Source organism: Emys orbicularis, chromosome 2, assembly GCF_028017835.1.
Source record: "Emys orbicularis isolate rEmyOrb1 chromosome 2, rEmyOrb1.hap1, whole genome shotgun sequence".
Lineage (NCBI taxonomy): Eukaryota > Metazoa > Chordata > Testudines > Emydidae > Emys > Emys orbicularis.
The window spans coordinates 236,776,751-236,791,781 of record NC_088684.1 but is presented as its reverse complement, the minus strand read 5'-3'; the positions used below and the strand labels follow the sequence as shown (position 1 = coordinate 236,791,781).

Here is a 15,031-nt window from a genome sequence, read left to right as displayed (position 1 = left end):
TTGCAGCAGGGCTGCTTGCAGGACATCGCTATGTTCCGCGCAGTGGACCCTACTTCGGCTCTGGAAATACTGCAGGAGAAAGCGCGAGATGTTAGAGATGCTCACAGCAAGAGTGCACAACTGAGCAGGCTCCATGCTTCTGGGGTTATGGCATATGCGCGGCGGTTTTAAGGTGCGAAAACCACTGGGTTGTTTGCTGTTGATATGAGGGAGGGAGCAAAGTGCATCATGGGATGTTGACTCAATGTTCCCATTCTCCCCTATGACAATGTTTTGGTCCCATGAGGCATTGCTCAAACTTCCCAAAACACACTGCGGCAAGTTGCACTTTGGGATAGCTACTAACGACGTACTGCCTTGTGCATTGATGAAGGCACTGCTAGTGAGGATGCACCCCATCGAAACAATAAGCCTGGTGTCACACACAATCGACTTAATTAATTTGGAGGTTCAAGGTCGAATTACATAAAGTAGACTTAATTTTGTAGTGTAGGTAAGCCCTAAATCTATGTAAGAGTATCAAAGATAGGATTTTATAGGCCATAATGAGGAGAAACATTTCCCTCCTCACAATAGTTTTTTAAATTCCATTTTGTCACCCTTTTTTTCAAAATTGGGCATATGACCAGCTGCTTCCATTCCTTTGGAATTTTTCATCCCTGTAGACCAACAAAATTACTTTTGTAAAATTATAATCTTTATAGGGAACTAAATTCATTGGAAAAGGAGGGAGAGAGGAAATAATGAAGAGAGAAGGAAGTGTTTCCTGTTTCCACTCTCTCCTCCCTCTGAAAAACAAATAGTACTGTTATCTCAGGGAAGAACATGCCATTCCCCTCTTTTGATTGGCTTAGTTCTCACGCTAGGTGGTTTTTGGTTGTCTTAGATGAGTGAATTCTGTAGACAAGTATGGCAGACTTCAAAGCAATGTTGGTTTAAAAAAAAAAAAAAAGCAGATTCTGAAGTAAGAAATATTTCTGCCAAAAATCCATTTCTGCAGTATTAAAGCAGAATGTTCTAGATTTTGTTTTCTATTATATGAAATACTCCAGTTGATCAAAAAAGAAAAATTATCTACAATTGCAATAAAATTTAAGCTCTCTCCTTCAGTATGTGATGAAGTTTCTAAATGGCAACCTGCCCTATAGAGGGAAAAGGTAACTGTGAAACAGTTGTTAGGTACAAAAACAATGTAACAAGGAAATTGCTGTTTTTAATTTGGAAGTATTTACAACTGCTAATGTACCACTCAGTGTGCTAGATAACCCAGCTCTGCATTTCTAATTGGAGGCAAACCTAGACTCTATTGGGGCCCTACAGATGTCTCAGTGGTTAGTAAATATCTCTCTAAAGTTTTTGATGACCATGTTGATGAAGTAACTTGACAGCTGCCTGTAGATTTTTATCTTTGATAAAACAACTGGTGCCCAAAATAACTCTTATCATTAATATACCTGCCATACTTTCACTCAGCAATGATGTTAATGTTGAACAGCCAGATGACCTCTGTACAAGAGTTTGCCGGGGTTCGACCCTCTCCGGGGCGGCGGGGAGCCACACCAGCTCACTACACACCAGTGAGCTTGGGAAATTTGTCGGGCTGTGGGGTCTCCCTCGGCAGCTCTTGCTGTAACCGGAAGAACACGGTAAGCCCGGCCCTGCTCAGGGCGGGCAATAACGCTACGTCAGGAGCTCAGGCCCTCAGTCAGGACTGAGCAACAAACGAGTACAAAGTATTAAGCCCGGGCCCTAGGTCAGGGCGGGGCAACAAACACTGAGTCAGGAGCTCAGGCCCTCAGTCAGGGCTGAGCAACAATAGTAGGCCCCAAGCCTCAAAAGGCCTGGGAGAAGGGAGACTGCAACCCACGGGTTGGGTGGCAGGGGGGACGCAGGCCCTCCCACTCCACTGCGTCCCATCCCGGGGCCCTAGCAGCGGCAGAAGACCCGCTGCTGTCGTGGGGATCCTGGCCGCAACACACTGACATAGGCTTTGGCAGTGCTGCAGCCAGACTGGGGTCGGCTGCCCCCGGGCTACTTCCACACTCCCTCTCGGGGCCTACCTGGGTCCTGGTGTCGGCCTCTGGGGGATCCAGGACCATGGGTTCGTCAGAGCAGGAATTGATCAGCAGGCCCGGCGGCTCCTCTGGATAGCAGGCACCCTGGGCCATGGAGTTTTCCCAGCTAGGCTGGAGACATCTGGTCTCTCCAGCAGCTGGGGCCTTATTGAGCTCTGAGGGCGAGCCTTTATACTTCCGGGTTGCCGCCTGACCCTCTGGGGGGCGGGCTCTGAGCTCCCTAGCTCCGCCCACTCCGGCCTCCGGATGGGCTCTTCCCCTCCGGGGCGGCGGGGAGCCACACCGGCTCACTACAACCTCTCAAAGCTATTGTATTGAATGTGTCTCTAGCTATTAATTTTAATGCATTTTCAGAAGCAGTATTGCAAACAAGTTCTTTGCATAAGAGTGTTTGTGACAGACAATTCTGTGCATGTGAGCAAGAGTTGGGAAAAACTTGAAACACACATTGTTTATGGGAGTTCAAGTTTGTGCAACATGAACTTAACTCCTGAACTTGCTGTGGGACATCTAGATGGAGAATTGTAAATACTTTAAATCTTGGTTTGAGGGAGAAGGAGAGAAGATAAGGGGAAAACCTGCACAGCTTCTTCTGCAAGGAGAGACTTACTAAAAAGAAATCCTCAAGCATTGCTACTCTTGCTGGCGATCACAAACACTACTTGTAGTCTTTCTATTTTCCACTATGCAGAATATTTAAATAACTAAATTTTTTTCCCCAAAAGAATGCTGCAGGTAATAATAGGTTAACTCTGTCCCTGCCACAAAACAAATTTTACAGTTGGGAGGCAGTGGAGCTCACATCTTTATTAGTGTAAGTGTTGAAGTAGGAGGTAGAGCAAGTAAACTCCGTTTGTGTAAAACAAGATACTGGATTTTGCCCCTCAGAAGTCACAGGGGAAACTTCTAAGCACAGGATATAGTGATAAGTAGTGTATTTAACCAAAAAAACACTGTTAATATTATAATTTTTACTACTTCCATTTAAAAAGTTTTCCACTACTTCTGCATGATCATCTCATGTTTTGCTGTATATTAAAAAAAGTTCAACTAGGTTGTCTCTTGCCTTAAGAGAAATTAACAAACTTGTGTTGATAGTTTCTCTGAATTGTTGGAATAATATGAAATGTTCTTCACCTGCTCGGAGATCTTATGGGCAAAATCAGGGCAGCCATCCAAAAGAACACGAGGCATTATCTTGTTTGAATTGCTAACTAAACCTCTAGTTTGCTGTGTACTACAATGATCTGTTCCAGGAGCAGCAACACATTGTGAAGAACCACTGAGTACCAACAGCTGGATTTATTTTATTATATTGTGTTCTTGGAGTTTTATATTGTATACTATATTGTTCTCAGTGGCTCTTTTACTACAGTTCAGTACCTGCTATACCAAATATGAAATAAGTAAATCATTTTTTTAATTAAATGAAAAACACTATGAAATGCAAAATCTCATTTCTGTCAGAAAATTTTTGAAGCTACGATTATTGCCCTAAAGAACATAGCTAAAATTTTAGAATTCAAAAGCTATTAATTGACTTAAGCTCCTGAAACCTCTTAGGCCCTTTTGCATATTTTACTCTCTGCTGGTGAGGAACAGAAATACAAATAGAAAACCTTTCTCCATCTTTTTTAAGAGGAGATTTTAAGAGTTGACAGCATCCATTTTATAAACAAGACTGCTGATATACCATTATTGCTAATTTTAAATTCAAAACTATTTCTCACAACAGCTGTAGCTTGGCTCTCTTGTTTGTCTATAGGGGCATATTTAGTGGTGTGCCTCCCAAGAGCTATGACACAGCAATCACAGGCCAAGTGAGGGACAGAAGTGGCTTTACAGCCCCCAGTGTTAACTGGAGCAACCTCAGTGACTGCTCTAGCTTATAGTAGCATCCTTGGAGCTGCCTATTGGGTGGCTGTGCAGCAACCCATATTCTCTGTAACACTTGGCATTATACTACTCCCCATCCTGCTGCAACTCACTCCCTTCACTAGGGAATGCATAGTACTAACAGGGTTCCTGTACTGGGGAATTTTTGCTTGGCCACTTGTAACACTTATATAGCCCTATTTGTCACTAGTGCAGGGCCAGAGAGTAGTATAGTATAGTATCTTATATTGAATACTGTTTAACTTGTGCCAAAATATGTGTTATGGCTTTTGTGGGATGTAGCCTATAGGATAGTTTAAGTTAAGAAAAAATAAGGTGAAGTTAGGTTTTGGGCCAAAGTGTTGAGGAGCATGGGAAATTGAAGTTACTAGCGTGAGATAAGTTGAAGACAAAGTGTTATGAGAAGAAGGTAAGAGTTAGTAAGGACATGACCCAGAGTTGTGTTCCCATTATACTTTGGTTATAAGTGGCTGGAGCAAGGTTTTTAAAGTGTTTTTGAGAATTGTGAATGTTTTATAAAAATGCTATCTATATTGCTAGTATGGGAAGGACATTGGTGCAGATGTTAATTTTAAATAATTGGTAACGTAAAGAGCCAAGTGAGAAGGTGGTGAAAATATAATTATGGTAAAGAGCAGTTTAATATTAATTAGTATTATAATAGAGTATAAAAGGAGTAGTTTTGTTAAATGGAAGGAGAGCTCCAATCAAAAGGGTACTGTTAGGTTCCAAGATTATAAGGCTGTACTTCACTCTGTTGTCAGCAACTGATCACCAATTCATGCACCATTTCATTTTTGAGTAAGAGTATAATTGTAGAGTTGTGTAAGTAGCAATTGCATGCCTGTTTGTTTAAACATTTTTCTTTTTAATAAAATTTGTATCATTCATAGTGTTGTCTAGTGGTCCTCTACTAAATACATTTTCTCTAACTGACCTAGAGGCTCAAACCTGAAAACTAAGTTGGGTTTTGTTGCACCCTTATCTACAGCAACTTAATATTATTTGGGAACATTTCAACATAAAAGTTACAAAAGGGCTACAGGGAGCCTAACTTTGCATTTATTTTGCACATTTAAATTATAAAACATAATTAGGTATTCACAGTTCTTGTTTAAGTGCAAAATGGTACCAAATTTCTAGAGAATCACACACTGAAATAAATGCAGAGCTTCAGATATATTCCCATTAGGAATCTACCACCTCAACTTTTTTTGGTTTTGTGAGAACATGACTAAACTTAATCCAAACTCTTGGTGTATGTATCCAGATGCCATGAATGGGAGCATGCTGGGGAGAAAAAAGGAGTGGATGGCTCTGAATTGAAATGGTGGGGGGAAGGGGAGAGGACTTCTATAAGCTGATGATGATACATACAAGCTTTTCAGTCCCAATCCATTTCATCTAGGCCCTCCCATGAGAGTGTCTGCTCACTTCCATCCTTAGGGCTGAAAGCCTGCTCTGAGTGTTTCATTCCAAAAGAGTGTAGCTGTTTCACACTGTTCTCCCCACAACCCCAATTGCTAGCACTCTAAACTGGCACACTTTCCCAGCCCCTTCTCTGGGACCTATTCTCCAACCTTAACAGTGATACAGATTCAATGCTGGAATACCTTTTTTATTTTTATTTTTTAACAGGTTATTCCTGTGATCTTTGTGAAGGGCCCATTGCTGGTCAGCTTTTACCAAGTAGTAACAGCAAAGCTTTAGGAGATACTTACACTGCTTGATCCTTAAAGCAGATTTTAAAATACACTTTTTCTAGTCAGTCCACTTTTGCTGCACCTTTCCTTCAAGATCCATCTCCTAAAATGTTTATTTCTTCTATCCTTCTGATTTTCCAGCAGAATTATGGTTCTTTCTCCTTTCTGCTGCTGCTTTGCTTACATTCTTGCTTTCACCAGTATTGGAGGAGCAGCGGGTTTGCCTACTCCGTCATGTGAACCAAAATGATGTTATAGGAATTTTCCCTCAAGCCCCCAACTCTGTGCTGCCTGGGCTAAAAGGAAACCTCTGTTTTGTATTTATAAGAACATGAGAATACTAGGTCAGGCCAATGGTCCATCTAGCCCAGTACCTGTCTTCTGACAGTGGCCAGTGCCAGATGCTTCAGAAGGAATGAACAGAACAGAGCTATTACTCAGTGATCCATCCCCCATCATCCAGTCCCAGCTTCTGGCAGTCAGTGGTGTAGGGAAATGAGGTTGCATCCCTGACCATCTTGGCTAATAGCCATTGATAGACCTGTCTTCTATAAACTTACCTAATTCTTTTTTGGCCCTTACAACATCTCCTGGACAACAAGTTCTAGAGGCTGACTGTGCACTGTGTGAGAAAGTACTTCCTTTTGTTTGTTTTAAACCTGCTGCCTATTAATTTCATTGGGTGACCCCTGGTCTTGTGGTATGTGAAGGGGTAAATAACACTTCCCTATTCACTTCTCCACACCATGATTTTATAGACTTCTATCATATTTCCCCTTAGTTGTCTCTTTTCTAAGCTGAACAGTTCCATTTTTTTTAATCTCTCTTCATATGGAAGCAGTTCTATACCCCTAAGCATTTTTGTTGCCCTTCTCTGTACCTTTTCCAGTTCTAATGTATTTTTTGAGATAGGGTGACCAGAACTGTATGCAGTATTCGAGATGTAGCATGGATTTTTTATAGTGGCATTTTTCTGTTTCTCATCTACTCCTTTCCTAATTGTTCTTAACATTCTATCAGTTTTTTAGACGTCGTACAGAGGTTTTCAGAGAACTATTAGTGATGACTCCAACATCTCTTTTAGTGGCAACAGCTAATTTAGAACCCATCATTTGTATGTATAGTTGGGATTATTTTTTCCAGTGTGCATTATTTTGCCCTTATTACCATTTGATTTTCATCTGCCATTTTGTTGCCTAGTCACTCAGTTTTGTGAGATCTTATAATATTACCTTTGTAACTCTTCGCAGTCAGCTTTGGACTTTACCGAGTAGTTTAATATCATTTGCAAACTGTGCCACCTCACTTTTCACCACCTTTTCCAGATCATTTATGAGTATGTTGAACAGCTACAGGTCCCAGTACAGATCCTTGGGGGACCCTGCTATTTACCTCTTTCCCTTACGAAAATTGACCATTTATTCCTACCTTTTGTTTACTATCTTTTAATCAGTTCCTGATCCATGAAGTCCTTCCTTCTTATCCAATGACTGCTTACTTTGCTTAAGATCCTTGGGTATAGGGCCTTGTCAGAGGCTTTGTGAAAGTCCACATACACTGTCACCTGGATCACCCTGGTCCATATGTTTGTTGACACCCACAACGAATTTTAATAGATTCTATTAGTAGTTTGAGGGAAAGGTTAAAGTCTCACCTTCACCTATCATCTCTCCCCCTGTCCCAAGGAAAAGGACTATCTACCAGCTTTAATAGTCAGAATTAAAAATCCAGAAGATGACATATTCCCACTTTACTTTCAGATAACTAGGCTAATGATAAGAGAGGTAAACAAAAAAATAAGAAGTAGAAAGATAAATCTTCCTATTTCTGTCATAGAGACTATGCAAGGTAGTTTCTGGCAGAGCTGGGACTAGAACCTCTGTTTGTTATGGATACATCTGTCATCCACTAAGCCTCAGTGGCTTTCATTTTGAACATGCCAAGTCTATGGCCTTGTCTACACTGGGGGTGGGGGGTGGGGATCGATCTAAGGTACGCAACTTCAGCTACGAGAATAGCGTAGCTGAAGTCGACATATCTTAGATCAACTTAGAATCACTTACTTCGCGTCCTCGCGGCGCGGGATTGACAGCCACCGCTCCCCCGTCGACTTTGCTTCCGCCTCTCGCCGAGCTGGAGTTCAGCAGTCGACGGGAGAGCGATTGGGGATCGATTTATCGCATCTACATTACACGCAATAAATCAATCCCCGATAGATCGATCGCTACCCGCCGATCTGGCGGGTAGTGTAGACATACCCTGAGTAATTGGCTATGCTATCTGTAACCACTACTCTAATACCTTTAGAGAAGAGTCAGGGACAAAATCCTGATACTGAACATTTCACTGTTTTCTAGCATTTATTTGTGTAACTTTCTGGCATATGGTTGCTGCTACCATTTATTCCTTTACCTTTAATGGTAGAAGTTTGCACTGTGGATCTTAAGGTCTGGAATTCAAACTGTGCTGACTATCTCTGTGTGGTGGTTGGAGGAAGGCAGTCATTACAGTTGCATATGATGGAATTTCTATTTTTTCAGTTTTCATTTTTAAAAACTTAGGTAATTAAGTAAAGTCATTAAAAGTATATTGCTCACGTTGCAAAGTCAAGCACTCAAAAATTAGGAAGTGCCATAATTTCATAATTCCATCAGAATAATTACTATCTGAGCATGTAATTAAAGATTATTTAAATTCAGCCATACATTGGGGCAGATTTAAGGTTGCATGGGCAATCTTAATTCTGGCATTTCCTACCTTTTACATGCTTGACTTTGCAGCATTAATGTTCTTCCAATATAAATTTGTTTTGAAGAAATCCTAATGGAATACATCAAGATACTGCATATTTTTATGTATAAATGAAGTTTGTGACTCAGTTGCTTGCAAAAATAGTAGGTTAATTCCATAAAATAACTTAAAAAATAAATGTGTGTGAGTTTTAAATAGGAATATGGTTTCCAAGGTTATTCTAGGGAAAAGCATCAACAGTAGAAAATAAATTCTGTGTAATGCTTTGTTTCATATCTTCTACTGATGTATCTCTTCAGTCTCTAAAAAAAGAAGATGCCTGTAAAACTAGTTATTTCCTGTTGAGAGCACACATTTTGCTTTACTGTACTCTTTTTATAATGAATTACATTAATCGAGGCTCTCTAAAGTTGTGTATAAAGTCTGTTTGTAGTATACTAAAGCACACTAGTAAACTTACTGGGTTTAAATTTTTTTGTGCAGTTTTCATCCACCTACAGTGGATAATCTCTTGAACAAAAGGTATATAAAATATTATGTTGTGACCTTTCTGAGATGATCACTAAAACTTATGAAGACTTTCTTATTTTACAGGTCAACAGCAAGGACAGGATGGAGGCATGAAAGTACAGCAAGCCACAATAGCTCCTGTAACTGTAGCCGTAGGAGGTATTGCTAATGCAGCAATTGGTGCTGTTAGTCCTGATCAGATCACACAAGTGCAGTTACAACAAGCCCAGCAAGCTTCTGACCAGGAAATACAGCCTGGCAAGAGGTTAAGAAGAGTTGCCTGCTCGTGTCCTAATTGTAGAGAAGGAGAAGGAAGGTAATGTTAGTTTGTCAGTTAAACTTTAGGTATCTTGTGGGCCTGCCTTATTTTGGGGGCTTTTTTCCTTGTATTACTGTCATGTTTCTAATCATGTCCATAGGAAATCATACTTGTAAATTTTCTATTCAGAAAGAGGATTATAATCAACTTAATTTTACAATTTCATTTTTTTCCTTAGAGAGCTGATAATATTTTAAAATAAAATCACCTAACTGCTTAACTTTTGATCCTGTCAGAGGCAGCAGTGAGCCAGGAAAAAAGAAGCAGCATATCTGCCATATCGAAGGATGTGGAAAAGTTTATGGGAAAACATCTCATCTCCGGGCACACCTTCGTTGGCATACTGGAGAAAGACCATTTGTATGCAACTGGATGTTTTGTGGCAAAAGATTTACACGGAGTGATGAGCTGCAAAGACATAGAAGAACCCACACAGGTTAGTCAACTGTCTGTATTCGATAGAGTAATTCCTTTAATGATGGTGGCCGTCGGTGAACAGTGATTTTAAATCAAGTTTCAAGCTGTTTCCCTGCATCTGCATTAGAAAAAGATTGAGTTTAGGACCTGGTTAACTAGCATGCATTGGCTAAAAGCCTGACCTAAACTTGATCAATTTTCCTAATCAAGACAAAGCCTTCGGGCTTTTTTACACAGGGGTTTAATCCACAGTAACGCTGGTTGGTTTGATGTGAAAATGTCTGCATGCACACAGCACAATTCGTTAGAGTGTTGTAACTCCAAAAACTCTGGAATACTCTTTCAAAGTGTATTACATTTAATGCAAATTGAGTTAGTGTGGTGCATTGTGCATGTGCACACAGTGCTGCTGTGCACTACTGTAGCAGTCCTCCAACTGGTATCCCACACTGTTTGTGGGCATCCATTACTGATCTGTCTGTTTACCTGTGTGCCCTCCACTGCTCTCGGATTAAGTTGACTGGATTTCCCTCCTGCATTTAAAAACTGTCATGGGGCCAGTATTTGCCCGTTTGCTCCTGGAATTTAATATATCAGCATTGGTACAACATGCCTCCAGCAGTTGCTTAGAGCTGTGCTGAGACGCTAGATCTTATCATTATCTGGGGAGCAAACTCTTGTGAAATAAAGATGTGTTTGTGGATTTTATCAAGTAGATGTCGATGAGGGGCCACAACCAGGACACCAACCAGTGCCAGATAAAGAGCAAACAGCTAAGAGGATTTACATTAAAATGAGGGATCCCAGGAAGAGGTCTAGCAATGGAAATGTAATCCATTTTTTGAGGAGCTGGACAGTATTTGATTAATTACACCACTGCTGAACTCAAATCGGTTGTGGACCCTGCTGCCTCCCCTACAGCCTTCCCCTGAGGACAAGCAGCAAGAGTCATCAGAGGAGGATCACGAGGAAGGCAGTGAAGAACTCTCCCCAGAAAGCCAGGATCTCTTTGAGACTCAGGATCTGATTCTGTCCGCATAGGAAGCAAGGTTATAGTTTGCAGGCAGAAACCCAGGCTGGGACTGAGGAGGCACACTCAGCTGTCATTCTACAAATACTGAGGTGATAGTTAAACAGTTCCTTCCTTCTGTCCACGTGGCCAATGAGGATATGTCGACACTGCATCTGAGAGCAAACCTCCCAGCCCAGATACAGTAGACCCTCAGAGTTACGAACACCAGAGTTGCAAACTGATTGGTCAACCACACACCTCATTTGGAACTGGAAATATGGAATCAGGCAGCAGAGACAAAAATAAAGCAAATACTGTACAGTATAGTAGTGTGTTAAATGTAAATTACCAAAAAAAAAAAGGGAAGGTTTAAAAAAAAAAGATTTGACAAGGTAAAGAAACTGTTTCTGTGCTTGTTTAATTTAAATTAAGATGGTTAAAAGCTTCATTTTTCTTCTGAATAATAAAGTTTCAAAGCTGTATTAAGTCAAACTTTTGAAAGAACAACCATAACATTTTGGTCAGAGTTACAGACATTTCAGAATTACGAACAAGCTCCATTCCTGAGGTGTTCGTAACACTGAGGTTCTGACTGTATATAGGGGGGCTTGTACTAACGTGTTAAAAATAGCTGTGTAGATGATACGGCTCAGGGTGGAGCCTGGGCTCTGTGGCCATGGAAACAGTGTCTACACAGCTATTTTTAGTGCAGTAGCACAGGCCCTTTTAGCATGAGTCTGTGGAGCTGGGCTGGGAGGCTCACTCCCAGATGTAGTGTGGCCATACCCTATATGGCAGGGGTGGCCAAACCGCGTCTCATGAGCCGCAGCTTGCAGAGCCCTCCGCTCCCCCTTTCTCCGCCTATCAGACTGTTTGGGGGGGCTCGGCGCTTCTGCCCTGCAGCAGGGTGGTGGGGCTAGGGGCTTCTGCCCAGCAGGAAGGGAGGTCTCAGGGCTTCAGCCCTGCGGGAGGCGCCTGCCAGGGCTCGGGGCTTCTGTGGGAGTAGGGCTGAAACCCCAAGCCCCGTCAGGTGCGCCCTGTGGGGCAGAAGCCCTAGCCCTATCACCCCGCCACGCACGCCCTGGCTCTCGAATGTCTGAAGATTGTCATATACGCTTTGGAGGGTCAATAAGTTCTTCTTTGATGCTGGTTCCTATGTGGATTCCAAACACAGAAGAGTAGCAAGCAGTGGTCAGCGTGGAGGTAGGCGCAAGGGCTCCGGAAAAGACCAAGTCTGTGGGACAGCATGACCGACTGCCGCATTCGTCGTTGTAGAGGGAGCAATGGCGAAATGAGTGGAGAAAGGTGTGTATGGAAGACCAACTGGCAGCTCAACAAATGTCCTGCCATGGAATGTTGGTGAGGAAGGCCAACGTGGCGGCGTATGCCTGCATGGAGTGGGCCGTGATTCCCAGTGGAAGTGGAATGCCAGATAGCTCATCGCAGGGCACAATGCAGCGGGAGATCCACTTAGAAGCACCGGTGGGATTTGCAGAAGCCGCAAGTGCAGTATAGATAAAAGGCGAGCACCCTGCAGACATCGAGGGAATGGAAAGCATGCTCCATGGGTGAGGCATGAGGTTTGGGGTAGAAGACTGGAAGGTGTATACTTTGGTTGAGGTGGAAGGAGGAAGCCACCTTGGGTAGAAACTTGGGGTGTAGACGTAAGGAGACTTTGTCCTTATGGAAGACAGTGAACGGTGGGTCTGCCATTATGGCTACCAGTTCACTGATACAGCAAGCAAAAGTGATGGCCACCAAGATGATGACCTTCATGGAGAGGTGAGGGAGGGAGCAGGTAGCGAGGGACTTTGGTAAGAGTAGAGAGGATCAAGTTGAGATCCCATAGCAGGGTGGGCCTTTGTACAAGAGGAAAAACATTGAGGAGGCCTCTGAGGAATCAGGAGGTCATTGGGTGAGTAAAGACAGAGAAGCCATCCATGGGACAGAGAAAAGCACTGAGCTCAGATAGGTGAACACAGATAGAGGAGTGCGCCAGGCCCGATTGGCGGAGATGGAGAAGGTAGTCCAGGAGAGAAGAAATGGAGACAGAGTCTGTTGGAATGTGGCGGGCCCTGGCAGTAAAGCGATGCCACTTAGCAGAATAACAGGTGTGAGTGGATTAGCATCTGCTGTTAGTGAGGATGTTGTGGATGGGTGCAGAGCAGCCCTGGTCTACACATGATCCCCAACCAAATACCAGGCCAAGTGAAGAGGGCGCGGGTTGGGGTGTCGTAGTCAGCTGTGGTCTTGCATCAGGAGATCCGGGATGGTGGGGAGGAGGATCAGGGGGCGAGTGGAGAGGTGGAGGAGATCGGTGTTCCAGTACTGGCGAGGCCAGGAGGGAGCTACGAGGATTACTGGAGGTTCTTTGAGATGTGTAGTCCCTATCTGGATTCAAATCCCGCCCTCCTTCCCCTCTGCTCCGGGCTTTTCTGTTGCTGAGTAAGAGGGAACTGGAACGGCGTCGACCGGCGCAGCCTCTTAAAGCCTCAGATGCGCCATGTGGCTGACGCATGATACACACGCAGATCAATGGACACGACTATGAACAGTTCCGGCGCATGGCGCCATATGCGCATTATGATTGGAATCCAGATAGGGACCACACATCTCAAAGAACCTCCAGTTACAGTAAGTAACTTCTCTTTAGCCACCCCTGCTATATGGCATCATTAACCACAGCAGCAGAGGATAAGGCAGCTCTCCAAGTATAACCGGAGCAGTCTCTACACCATTAATGCCCATAGTGATCCTGGCAGCAAACTGTCTTTGATTCATTTAGGTAAATCCAACTGAATTCCGAAAGAGCCTAGCATCATGGACCTTTCCAAATCACGCTCCTTTTATGTTTATAAACCTGCCTTGGTGGTCAACCAGCCCTTGGAGCACCATGGATAAGGCTGCAAGTCTGTCACGGAGGTTGTGGGAGTCACGGATTCCCTTACTTCACCAACATCTGGCTTAAAAAACCCCATGCAAAGGAGATCTGCAGGGCAGCACCATCCTAATTGGCCATCCAGCACTCCAAAGGAACCCCTGAATCTCTTCAGAGGAATGGCTGACCTCGATCCGTAGGGGACAGTATGGAAGCTACCTGGGTCCCCTCTCAGCAGTTTTTATCAAGTATTTTAGTCATGTTCTCCTTCCATCCTCTGCTAGGTTCTAAGTTTATGAAAGAGAATTCTTATTGAGAAGCTAAAATTCAGACCCTGCACGGAATAATCACAACAGAGGAGATATAGGCTGCAAGTATATCTGTTGAAAGCATTTTAAAAGGGAAGAGTAGTTTATTCAATGGGTCTGGAAATCAGACATTTACAGAAGATAAGGTTGTATCTATTTTGCAACTTTAGATACATCCAAACACTTTTAAAATGTTTTTGAATTGGGGGGGGGAAAGGCTTGTTTGAATGACTGAAAGAAGTTAAATACCTTTAAATATCTATTTCACTGACATTTTTGTTTGTTTTTGTTTTAAATTAGGTGAAAAAAGATTTGAGTGCCCCGAATGTTCTAAGAGGTTTATGCGGAGTGACCATCTCTCCAAACATGTCAAAACTCATCAGAACAAGAAAGGTGGTGGAACAGCCCTTGCTATTGTTACTTCAGGAGAACTGGACTCTTCAGTTACTGAGGTTCTTGGCTCTCCAAGAATTGTCACAGTTGCAGCCATTTCTCAAGATTCAAACCCAGCAACCCCTAATGTTTCAACAAACATAGAAGAATTCTGAAAGGATCATTTATACGGACACCTAGTGCTGCACTTAAGTTTACATACCTTTCATGATATGGAAGTGGGCTGGTAAAGTGGATTACAGAGCAGGAAATCATGTTTTCAGTCTTGACTTCTGTAAGTATTCCAAGTTGGAGGGTCAGGATGAGAAGTGTACACTGGTGCAACAAGACAAATTTTCAAAAATACAAACAGCGCAAATTGACATACTGGATAAACAGTTGGGGGAATACTGCTTCCATACTGTACTTTTTTAGTTATGTGGCTCTATATTATATAATTGTTTTAAATGACAATTTCCCCTCTCTTTTAGCATTTGTGTGTTGTTGTGTTTGTAAAATCAGACAATATCAATATGACAGGGTGGATCTTGGTTAGGAGTGTTGTCATTTGGAGATACTTTGTTTATAATCTAAATCTGTAATATTTTCAAGGGAACTTGTTTTCCCATAAGGCACAACAAAAATGCATAAGAATTAAGTGGTAATTATTTCTTTGCTCAGTTCTGTGGAATCTGTACATTGATTTTGGCCGTCTTTTCTCAAGTTTAGAAATTATTCAAATAGCAGTTGAATTTACATGCTGCAAAGCAGATCTGAGGTGCAGCTCAGA

At 42.5% G+C, this 15,031-nt stretch overlaps 1 protein-coding gene across 1 annotated transcript in view; it reads left to right on the top strand.

Annotated features, from left to right (window-relative positions):
* The window catches only part of SP4 (Sp4 transcription factor), a 46,916-nt gene extending 32,331 nt beyond the window's left edge, over nucleotides 1-14,585 (top strand). The window contains exons 4-6 of the mRNA XM_065398020.1: nucleotides 9,020-9,251; nucleotides 9,491-9,690; nucleotides 14,170-14,585. Of these exons, the coding sequence (XP_065254092.1) occupies nucleotides 9,020-9,251; nucleotides 9,491-9,690; nucleotides 14,170-14,417 (680 nt within the window). The 3' untranslated portion in view covers nucleotides 14,418-14,585. The remainder of the gene's footprint in view (nucleotides 1-9,019; nucleotides 9,252-9,490; nucleotides 9,691-14,169) is intronic.
* Nucleotides 14,586-15,031: the final 446 nt, after the last annotated feature.